Consider the following 12,166-nt stretch of genomic DNA (forward strand, 5'->3'; position numbering starts at 1 on the left):
GCAAACTTTTTATTTTTATTTTTGTTATTGTATTTTTTAGGATTAAGTAAAAGTGTGCGATCTTTACTTGCTGCCTTATCCTTGGCTTCTTTTAGGAGATCTGCAGGGTAGCCTCTATGTAAAAGGCGGAGATATAAATTTTCTGCCTGCTCCTCAAACATTTCCAGGTTGCTGTTGATACGACGCAGCCTAAGAAACTGGCCATATGGAACAGCCCTTTTTGTGGGCTCCGTATGGTAGCTCTCATAGTGTAAGAGAGTGTTTGACGAGGTAGGTTTTCTATAGCCCGAGGTTTCAATCATGGTATCTTTTTTGTGTATCATTACATCCAGGAATTCTAAATTATCTGTACTGACTTTATGAGTAAAGAGCATATTCATGTCATTACAGTCATTTAGCCAATTGACAAAGTCATCAAAGTCCTTATGTGTGCCGGTCCATATGACAAATACGTCATCTACAAAGCGGGTATATTGCTGCATGAGGGGCAAAAATGAGTTATTTTCAGAGAAGATGTATTGCATTTCAAAAGCGGCAAGATAAAGGTTCGCTACACTGCAGGCCACCGGCGTGCCCATGGCAACGCCGGAAACCTGCAGGAACCAATCTCCATCAAAAAGAAAAGTGTTGTTAGACAGAATGAGATCTAATGCCTCAGAAATAAAGGAAATATACTCATCGCTTTTATCGGTATTACGGAGTAGTTTACAGATGCTATCAATTGCCAGTTTTTGGGGGATACGGGTATAAAGGGATTCAACATCAATGGATGCCAGCAAGAATTTTTCCCCATAAATGCAGCCCCCCAGGACGTCCAAGAATTCATTTGTGTCTTTGACAAGGGAAGGCACCCCTTTTAAAAGGGGGTTTAGGAGCCAATCTATATATTGAGAAAGGGGCTCAAGAATAGAGCCTACACCTGACACAATGGGGCGTCCTGGGGGGCTGCAAGCATCTTTATGCATTTTTGGGAGGAAATACCAATAAGCTGGTTTGTATTCAACAGGCAAAAGCTTACGAGCAATATTCTGTGAAATCATACCTTGTTCGACCTGTGTTTTAAGAAAGCCTTGTAGTTTTTTAAGGATTTTGGGGGTAGGGTCTGCATCCAATTTTTTATAATTATTTGTATTATTTAGTTGACGTTTTGCTTCATTTACATAATACTCTTTTGTCATCAGGACAATCCCTCCCCCCTTATCAGCATTTTTCACCACTATGTCATCCCTTTTACGCAATTTTTGTAATGCCTCCCATTCTGAGCTATTCAGATTGTGCGGTTCCTGAGGATAAATTAAAGCACGTACATCACCAAGAACACTTTTGTAAAACAGATCTAAATTACTACCCGATATTAATGGGGGTGTGAATGTAGATTTTATTCCTTTAGTGAATGCCTCCTCTGGGAGTGTATGTTTCTGTTTGGATAAAGGTTTCTCATTGGCTAGTTCTGTTAAGATCATGAGACTTTCAAGCTCCTGTTCAGTATTAAGACTTGGGGGAATGAGACCTAAGGGACCCATCTCTGAACGTATTTCACCTTCACATTTGTTGTCTGCAGATTTAATTTTATTTAGAAAAAACTTTTTTAGATTTAATTTACGTATGGCCGTATAGAGATCTTTTTCAAATTCTGCTATGTTGAAGGGCTCAGGGAAGCAGAAATTGAGACCCCTCGACAGGGCAGAATTTGTGGCCTCATCTAGGACAAAACCTGTAAGATTAAAGATTTTTATGGAGCAAGAGTCATTAGTATCTTTTAATGTCTTCACGAGACATTCTTTCTCTTTCCTCCTCTCGCTCCCCTTGGGAATGTTTTTCTTTCCTCGTCCTCCTCTCCTGGTTTTCCGCCTAAAGGGATCGGGCGTCTATCTTCATTTGGTTTAGATGGAAGTTTCTGGTTGCCATGGGATACTCCCGAATCGGAGACACTCGAGTCCGAGTCAGTGGTCCAAAAGTCACTACGAAAGCGATTGCGGGGTTTGTTTTTTCTTTGTTGTCTTCTAGTTGTTTGTTTTCTTTCAAATATTTTATTTGTATCGTAGTCAGTCTTGTCCCTTAAATATTTATCCCTTTTTTGTTCTTTTATCGTTATCTGGAGAGTGGTGAGTCTTTTCTCTAACTTGGTAAAGAAAGTTTTTTGCTGTTCTTCTGTCATTCTAGTACTTAATTCAATTTTGGTTCGACTCAGTTCATTTGTTACCATCAAATACTCTTTTTCATTCCTTTCAGTCACTAATTTCATGATCTTGAATGAGTGATCTAAGTGTAGTTGGACCCACTCTTGCATAAAGTCTGAATCTTCAGTGAATTGAGATGCTTCTTTGTAGCATCGGAGGCCGCGAGGCACTCTTTTACATTCAATGTAAGATTTTAAAGAGTGTATGGTCCAAAACAAACGAGTTTCTTTTTCTGCTAATGCTTGCGTTTTAAATTCTAGTTGATAAAAGCGATGAGTATATTTCCTTTATTTCTGAGGCATTAGATCTCATTCTGTCTAACAACACTTTTCTTTTTGATGGAGATTGGTTCCTGCAGGTTTCCGGCGTTGCCATGGGCACGCCGGTGGCCTGCAGTGTAGCGAACCTTTATCTTGCCGCTTTTGAAATGCAATACATCTTCTCTGAAAATAACTCATTTTTGCCCCTCATGCAGCAATATACCCGCTTTGTAGATGACGTATTTGTCATATGGACCGGCACACATAAGGACTTTGATGACTTTGTCAATTGGCTAAATGACTGTAATGACATGAATATGCTCTTTACTCATAAAGTCAGTACAGATAATTTAGAATTCCTGGATGTAATGATACACAAAAAAGATACCATGATTGAAACCTCGGGCTATAGAAAACCTACCTCGTCAAACACTCTCTTACACTATGAGAGCTACCATACGGAGCCCACAAAAAGGGCTGTTCCATATGGCCAGTTTCTTAGGCTGCGTCGTATCAACAGCAGCCTGGAAATGTTTGAGGAGCAGGCAGAAAATTTATATCTCCGCCTTTTACATAGAGGCTACCCTGCAGATCTCCTAAAAGAAGCCAAGGATAAGGCAGCAAGTAAAGATCGCACACTTTTACTTAATCCTAAAAAATACAATAACAAAAATAAAAATAAAAAGTTTGCCTTTGCCTTTAAATTATCCGCTATGGCAATACCTATTCGTAAAGCCATTGCTAAACATTGGTATATACTACAAGGAGATTCCGATCTTGATGAATGGACCAAGGAAAAACCTTATATAGCCTTCAGACGTAGCTCAAATTTAAAAGACATTTTAGTTCATACTAAATTCACATCTAAAAACAAAAAGGAAAAAACCTGGCTGAGTAATGATTTAAAAGGCAACTACCAATGCGGTTCTTGTAATTGGTGTAAATATATACAAAAAGGTCCCTCTCTTACACTAAATGGAATAAAAATATCTATAAAAGATTTTATTTGCTGTAAAACCTGTGCCGTTATCTACTCTATTTCATGCCCATGTGGCCGTTTTTATATCGGTCAAACTAAAAGATCACTCTGTACACGATTTCGTGAACATGTCTATTCCCTAAAAACCGGTGCAGGCGCCCCACGTTTGATTGAGCATGTGAGAGAGGCTCACGGAGGGGACGCATCAATATTAAAAGTAGCCGGGATTGAAAGAATATACAGCAAAAGGGGACAAGACAATCACTGTATGCTACTAAAAACAGAGTTAAAGTGGATAATAAAAACAAGTGCAGAAGGACCAGGAGGTCTTAATGAACGGGTAGATAGAAGATATTTGTTGTAAACAGTTTATTATGCTCATTTTTGTATTGTTTTTAACCCTATATGTTCCTCACTATATGTTCACTTCACATGTTTTTGTTACGTCACAATTTGATTAGGCTATTTGAATAGCGTGTTCACGTAACAGAAGGAGGAGGTCCGTAGAAGCGCGTTAGAGCGTGAAACAGACTGTCACCACTCCTTGCACCGAGCGCCTGCTCGCAAAATGTCCGCACTGTGTCCTTGCTTTTAAAGTGAAATAAAACAGCAGAAGACTTCTTGGGTGAGTGCTACTGGCTATTTTTTCTTCCGTTTTTGGATTTGATACTGCTGTTTTCAGTGAGCACCCCCTAGTCCAGCCATTTCCCCGACTGACTATATATATATACTTTTCAGAAACATTCACGTTTAACCCTATAGTGCCGCCAGCCCTTCTCTATATATATGTTTATACTGATTTAAATTTATATTAAAGGGTTTTTATATTTAAAAAAAAAATGCTTTTAATAGATTTTTTCACTCTTTAACCCCTTAGTGACCAACAATACAGGTTTTACGGCGATCACTAATGGTCCGTTTACATGGAACGATTAGCGTTTGAATTTTCGCAATAACGATCGCATTTTAGCGATAATCGGCCTGTGTAAACACAGCGAACGATCAAGCGATGAGCGAGAAATTGCCATTGTGATTTTTCAACATGTTCTCAAATCGTCATTGGCCGTTCGCTAAAAATTCTCAGATCGCTTTGTGTAAACAGTCTTTCAGAGATTCACCCATGTGTGAGATGGGCTTCAGCGATCTTAGGGTCCTATTCCACGGGCCGAGGAGGGCCCGATCAACGATGTAAATGAGCGGCAATCTGATAGATCATTTACTGGGCCTATTATTATTGATCGTTTACTTGGCCTATTATACGGCACGATGATCGTTGAGCGAGGGCTGCAAGGACATCGTTACCGATGTCCTTGCAGCCCTTGCAGCATCATACATTACCTGTCCAGGCTTCTTCTCCGCGCTGTCTTCATCCCCGGGTCCCGCGCGCTCTATCTTCAGAATGGCCGATCAGCTGACAGGCCACACTCAGCCAATCACAGGCCGCGGCGGTCCCGGCCTGTGATTGGCTGAGCGCTCCGTCAGTTGACCGGCCATTCTGAAGATAGAGCGCGCTGGACCCGGGGATGAAGACATCGCGGAGAAGAAGCCTGGACAGGTAATGTATGATGCTGCTGCTTGTCAAATCACCGGTTGCTTGCCGCGCACCGCTATTCAACCGCAGCAATGCGCGGTAGGGGAACAATGATTTTAGATCTGGCCCTAAATGAATGATCAGCCGATGACACGATCATCGGTTGATCATTCTCTCTATTTCACCGAACGATAATCGGCCGAATCGGGCCAAATGGGGCCGATCCGGCCGATTATCGTTACTGTGGAATAGGGCCCTTAGAAAACGATCCCAATAATCTTTCTAACGATTTTTCTAACGATTTCTTTGTCTAAAGACTGATTGTTATAAAAACCAAATTGTTGCTTCAAAATCGTTAAACGATTAATTGGGAGAATTATCGCTTTGTGTAAACAGACCATAACAGACTTTATTCTGATCCCATTTGCTTTGTAAGGCAGGATCAGAGTAAGGATCTGCTGTGCTTTTGCATCACAGGAGATCAGCTGTCAGTTTGCCAGCTGATCTCCTGATGTAAATAATCGGAGGGGAGTTAACCTGTAATGGTGCGTTTACACAGAAAGATTTATCTGACAGATTTTGGAAGCCAAAGCCAGGAATGGATTTGAAAAGAAGAGGAATCTCATTCTTTCCTTTATGACCTGATCCCTGTTTATAGTCTGTTCCTGGTTTTGGCTTCAAAGACCTGTCAGATAAATCTGTCTGTGTAAACGCACCATTACCAGCCGCTGTCAAATCATGACCTCAGCATGTAATAGGTTCTGGTGGAATCAGGGTGTAATATTTACATATTGAAAGTCCAAGAGAGTGGTCTGCCTTCTGATTGGTTACCTTGGCCGGCCCCGAGGACATGCCTCTAAACAGCAATGTCAGATTTATTAGGGGAGGGGCTATGTCATATGTCAGGAACAGACTATAAACAGAAAACAGGTCCTAAAAGAAAGACTGATATTTCTCCTTTTCTCCTATTTCTCAAATCAATTTCTGGCTTTGGCTTAAAAAATCTGTGAGATAAATCTCTATTCCACCTAGGGGGCTATTACATGTGATCACTATATTGCATACACTTGTTACTGCCATGCCATTGCATTGATCAATGTTATCGGTGCTCTTCAAATAGAGCCTGCCAGGAGTGTGGAGAGGTAATGTATTAACAGTTTATTCAATCGTTAGCCATCGGCCATGTATAGCTATCACACATAGCGATGCACAATTGGCAGCTGATGATTTTGGTGTCAGACCATTTGACTTGATCAACTGATAATTGTTGTCATCAGCTGATCACTATTGCATGGAGCAATAATTGGCCGATTATTGCCCCGTGTAATGGTGTGTTTACACAGACAGATTTATCTGACAGATCTTTGAAGCCAAAGCCAGGAACAGACTATAAATAGGGATCAGGTCATAAAGGAAAGACTGGGATCTATCCTCTTTTCGAATCCATTCCTGGCTTTGGCTTCCAAAATCTGTCAGATAAATCTCTCTGTGTAAACGCACCCTAATAGGGCCTTAGGTTAGGTTCAAATCATCAATAGAGGCTCTATTCTGGGCCTTCATTGCAGAGTCTATTCACAAATTGCAAACAGAATTGTCTGGTCCATTATATGACAGACACTAATGGAGCCGTATAGACCCTAATGGACCCCATTAACTTTAATGGTCATCCATTGGGTTTCCTGCTGATGTCTGTCTTTTCACTGTAGGGCAGGATATTTTAGGGACAGGTGCAGAATGCTAATAGGCAAACAACACAAAAAACAATAACAGCTACTCTGTATATCAGGTGTCAGGAACTGCTCTGAAGGGTGGGAGAATGTGAATGGAGCAACTCCCCATACATACAATGGAGTCAAAACCAGCTTATATAAAATAAATGGACAGCTGAAGGTGGCTAGCTGCAGGTAGCTGCACTGTAGTGTGGCCAGAAACACCACTGCTCAGAAGGGATGCACAACTATACTAGAGCTGCATCACCTGCATTCTCAGGATCAGTGGGGGGCCCAGAAGTCTGACCTTCATTGATAAAAAAAAAGTGATGTCACATGTTAGCAATGAGAAAACTCCTTAATTTGCAAACAATGGATACTGCTTGCATCACTTGCATCAACTCTGCAGCAATTTATAAAATAAAAAACATTTTTACATACGCAGAATATATTATTCATTCTCTGTCTTGCTTTTATCTTGCTTCTTTACTAGGTATATTTCATTTAAAAGTACCAGAAAGTTCACAAGTTGGGTCCCCGATTGGGAGGATACGTGCAGTGGACCCAGACTTTGGAAAAAATGCTGAAATCGAGTACAATATCGTTCCTGGAGATGGTGGGAATTTATTTGATATCATAACAGATAATGATACCCAGGAAGGAATTTTAATGTTAAAAAAGGTAAATCCCCATTAAAACATCAAATAGAAATTGTAACATATATACAGTATAGTTAAATTAGAACTGTCACTTCCAAAACTGTTTAAGATGTCCTAAAAATGTATTCAGGGGTGTTTAGCCCTTAGCCAATTGTTCACTAGAGCTAGGAAAAGTGCTCAGCTAAATGCTTCACCTCCCAGCTCATTGCCTCACAGTAGGTAATAGCCCCCATTATAATTCTTTGTAGCCTGTTTCCTGCAGCAAGAGAGAGATTGCAGCCAGACAGCAAGCTCCCACTCACTGTTCTCCTCAACCAATTTAGCTTTGGGTCACAGCAGGGAGCAGAATCTAAGTGCCCTCTAGGTCTTCACCCTGCCGAAGCAGGACTTCTGTGGCTAGAGAAAACCGGCTCCCGGTGTGAGGAGCAACTGGTGTCCAAGAACCAGACATAATCAATGCAAGACAATGGGAAACAGGCCGAAAATACATGGTCAGCAGGAGAGTCAGTGCAGTACCAGGGATTTCATAGCCAGGAAGGTGAAGGGTTAGGGCAGGCAGCTTCCGAGGCAGGTCAGACAATCCAAATCAGCAACAGGAGAGGCACATGGTCCCGACAACAATCAGGTAGTGAATGTAATCCGAAGGTTAAGCATAGGTAAGAATTCACAGAGAGTCTGCAGAATAGCAGAAACACACCTTCTCTTGAAATGCTGGAATCCAACAATGCTCAGGCAGGTAGAGGCAGGTGGAGACATTTAAATAGGTGCAGTTGGCTCTGGATTGGCAGAAGGTAGTAACAGGTGGAGGCAAGCTGCCTCTATAAATCCAGAGCAGTTGGCTGCATGTGCACCCTTGCGGCCAGAAGTGTCATGGCAGCAGGTATTGAAGAAGGAAGATACCGAAAGACACAAGCAGACCCAGGATGAAGTAGTATGAAGTACAGCAGAGGGGTGGACAGGATGCCGCCACCGCTGCTAAGTCTTGGCAGTGTTACAGTTTCACTGGACTCTAGCACATGTCAAAAGTTTGAGTGGGGCATTTTAGTTACCTACTAATAGAGCATTCTGTTAGATTATGATATGTTTAAAATATCCCACCCCCACCAGCAATATTGAGTATTCCCATAATGTTTCCTCTACATAATCTAGAAAACCATAAGCAATAATTATAATAATTTTCTTTTATTTATTTGTAGTTTGATGTAAAAAAAAAAAAAAACAGATGGATGAGCAACCTCTAAATATGATTAATCTCGATATTTTTGCTAGGGATTGTAGTGTTAAATATTTTAGTGTCACATTGATCTTGTCAGGAAAATGGTAACTCTGATTGAGTCAAGAAGATACCTTAATGGGCACTTTCTTGAAGGAAAAAAAACAAAAAAAAACTAAACTTTTCTTATATCAGACAGTCATATCAACTGTCATAGACCTGTAATGTGACCTGGACACACATAATGTAGGTCTATAAGTATTTTTTGTATGTTAAATTTCTATCCTGAAATGTGATTAATAAAATGCTGATTCATTTGTTACAAACTAAGGTAATAAGTATTGTTTGATTATTATTATTATTATTATTATTATTATTATTATTAGTAGTAGTAGTAGTAGTAGTAGTAGTAGTAGTAGTATTGTTGTTGTTATTATTGAGAATTAGAGCCTAAAAAGGGTCAGTCTGTAGTTTTCTCAAATCACCACTAGATGTCCCTCTTGGATAAGAATTGTTTATAGTGGGTTAACATATGTATTGCTTTTCACAATGAATTTTCGGAAAGTTTTGCTTGCATCTTCTAAAATAAATATGAGGATATTTCTAAATGAAAATGTGTTTTCCACTGCATGATAATCAGAGTAATTTCTGTAAAGTTTTTGTGCTCACAGTAACAGAAACCATCTTTCCTGATACATTGTAAGGCTATGTTCACCCAACATATTCATTTCTTTAACAACAGCCGTTCTTTCCAGTGAAAAGAACGTCCTTTGTTAATTAAATCAATATGTTTGTGTTGATTTCAATGCAACAACGGCCATAGTGTATACATACAGTATACAGTACAGACGTTGTTGAACTGCCGCCACAGAAAATATTCAGCTGGCAATACCTTACATTGTGTTCAATGGTTAATTGTATTGCAGGCACACCCAAAGGTGTCCTCAATCCTAATGTGAAAAGGGTAACGTTCCTGCGGCTGATATGGCAGTGTCGTATGCAGGATCATGTAATACAGCTGCCATAGGAAATGTTTGGATGCTGTATTACATCATATAAACATAGCCTAAAGAAGTCAAGTCTATTTTACCAGGTTTCAAGAAGTCTCCTAAAATATTTTATTTTATCTTTCAGCCTTTAGATTTTGAAACAAAAAAGGCCTACACATTTAAAGTTGAGGCTTCCAATGTCCACCTAGATCATCACTTTAACTCAGTTGGACCCTTTAAAGACACTGCTACTGTAAAAATAAATGTTCTGGATGTTGACGAGCCTCCAGTGTTCAGCAAACCCTCCTACACCATGGAAGTATATGAGGACACACCTGTTGGTACCATTATAGGAGCTGTTACAGCACAGGATCTAGACATAGGATCCAGTCCTGTTAGGTAACTATGTATAATCAGTTTTTAAATACAACATGCCATTTAATGTATCTTTATTTTCTTTTCTTTTTTTTTTTTAATTATTATTATTATTATTATGCTATTTTAATAATAAGCGTGTTTTGCCAGCTCCCACTTAAAACTGAACGGTTGCATTAAGCTTCTGAAGGTAGCAAAGCAAGATGTGTGATTTGTGTATAACAAATAATTATGCAGTAAGTGCCTGCTTTTAGCACCAGCATGTCATACCCACTGTCACAAAATGCATATTGCCTGCATGAGTCTCTGTGTGAAAGCTACAAATTCTTCATGAGGAAAAAGCAGGGGTGTTCTAACAAAACTATGAATAGTAAACAAATATGAATTATTTTGAACACTAATAGCTGAATATGAGTAAACCACAAATGCCAGTAGTGATCGGAAGATAATTTAAGAAGTTATGGTGTGCAAACCTTTGGGAATACCAGTATAGATGAACTGCTTCTATCAAACATTCATAAATGTCTGTGAGATTAGTGACACATGAAGTAGACCATAGGCCCTGGGCTTCTCCCCATATTTGAGACCCCTCATCTTTATATGATAGCATTGATAACTGGGTTGTTACCCTTACTCTTTGATAAACAGCCAAGTCTGCAGCCATCCGAAAGGTCCATATTAGAGATGAGCGAATTTACAGTAGGAAGCACTTCGTTCCTATTTGCATTCTGCTCATCAGGCTGCCGGCTTAGAGTCTGCTCCACTGTGTGCCACTCCTCCCCAGGGGCTGGGGAATAAAGGATCCAGTCCTGGGAAACTAGATAGGATTTGCTTTGTTCCTATTGTAAGGGCCCTATTACACCAACAGATTTTTTTTAAGCCAAAGCCAGGAATGGACCCAACTAAATACATTTAAACCAACAAATTAAATAGCTTTGAATAAATTCAAGCCAAAGACCAGATCCCTATATTAATGAAAATCTTAGATAAGACCCTAGAATAAGTACAGAAACTAGACCATACCTTTGTAGAAATATAGAATAAATACAAGCCCAGACCAAACACCCAAAAGAAATACAACCCACAGATACCATTTCCAGTGCAGCTTTTCATACCTCCTAAACTAATACAGACCTCAGACAGAATCCCCCACATTTAGACATTTAGATGTATAGAGACCCCGCACACCAGATGCCACAGACTCCAGCCCCCCTTAAAACAGAGCCTATGGGTAGATGGCGCCCTGTGCAGAATATTTTTGTTGACGCCCCCCCCCACCCCACCCAGCTGATTGCCAGACCATCCCCAGCCTATATCTTGTAGCCCAGATGAGGCAGTGAAAGTATGGTAATCTTCACGGTTTTTCCAGCTACTTCTGTGTCTCATCGCTTAGGATCTGTCATCTCTTCTCTCAGCACTGACAATTCTACTGGGCAGCCAGCAACCTTATATGATCCTAATCTCCTCAGACTGAAGCCACTCACTACTACTATGGTCACATCCCAAAGATGTACTTAGCTTTCCCAATAATATTTTATTACAATATTAAAGTATTACTGATGTACACTAGAACTGCGGAGAGAGGACATGACAGATTGCCAGAGAAACTATGAAGAGAAGTCGCCAGAGAAGCTGTGAACTTTACATGTGTGCCACCATCGCATCTCATGGCACATGGGCTCCAAGAGCTAGGCTGGGGACAGGCTGGGGATGGGGGTGTGAGGAAGCTGAAGAGGCCTTACAAACACATATACACACACATGCATAAAGTCACATATGCACAGACATACATTCAGCATACATTCAGACACATACAGTATACACATACATAGAGACACTTATACACACACTGTATACAGGCCTGTATTTGGAGTACATGCTGCCCTGGGCACCTTTAGGTGCTTCCCCCCCCTATACTTATTGATGGTGTGGTTTGTGGGGGTGTGGCTTTTAGGGGTGCGGTTTGCGTGGTGGAGCTTGTCACAGTGGAGGGGGGGCAATTGTCCCTATATTGTCCTCATTGTATAGACCTTTCAATTAGGACAATACAGAGGAAGCATTACATACACCAGCATCAGTGTCCTAATTATATTATAGGCCCCAGCATATTACCCTAGTATAGAAAGTGTTATCCAGCTTTCCCAGATTCCCAACTGTACTTACTCTTCAGCTCCCCGACCTCTGCTAATATTGAGGTTCCAATACCCCTGGGATGCTGGGAAAGCTGGGTGACTTCTATTATACTGACTCTAGGATGCTGGGAAAGCTGGG

General features: G+C 40.5%; 1 protein-coding gene across 2 annotated transcripts in view; it reads left to right on the forward strand.

Moving 5' to 3' along the window:
- LOC138784620 (cadherin-12-like) overlaps positions 1–12,166 on the forward strand; it is a 198,256-nt gene that overhangs the window by 149,678 nt on the left and 36,412 nt on the right. For both annotated transcript variants that reach the window (XM_069960242.1, XM_069960243.1), the window contains 2 exons: positions 7,153–7,340; positions 9,666–9,919. In XM_069960242.1, coding sequence (XP_069816343.1) covers positions 7,153–7,340; positions 9,666–9,919 — 442 coding nt within the window. The remainder of the gene's footprint in view (positions 1–7,152; positions 7,341–9,665; positions 9,920–12,166) is intronic.

The sequence above is a fragment of the Dendropsophus ebraccatus genome, chromosome 2 (assembly GCF_027789765.1).
Source record: "Dendropsophus ebraccatus isolate aDenEbr1 chromosome 2, aDenEbr1.pat, whole genome shotgun sequence".
In the NCBI taxonomy this organism is placed as follows: Eukaryota; Metazoa; Chordata; class Amphibia; order Anura; family Hylidae; genus Dendropsophus; species Dendropsophus ebraccatus.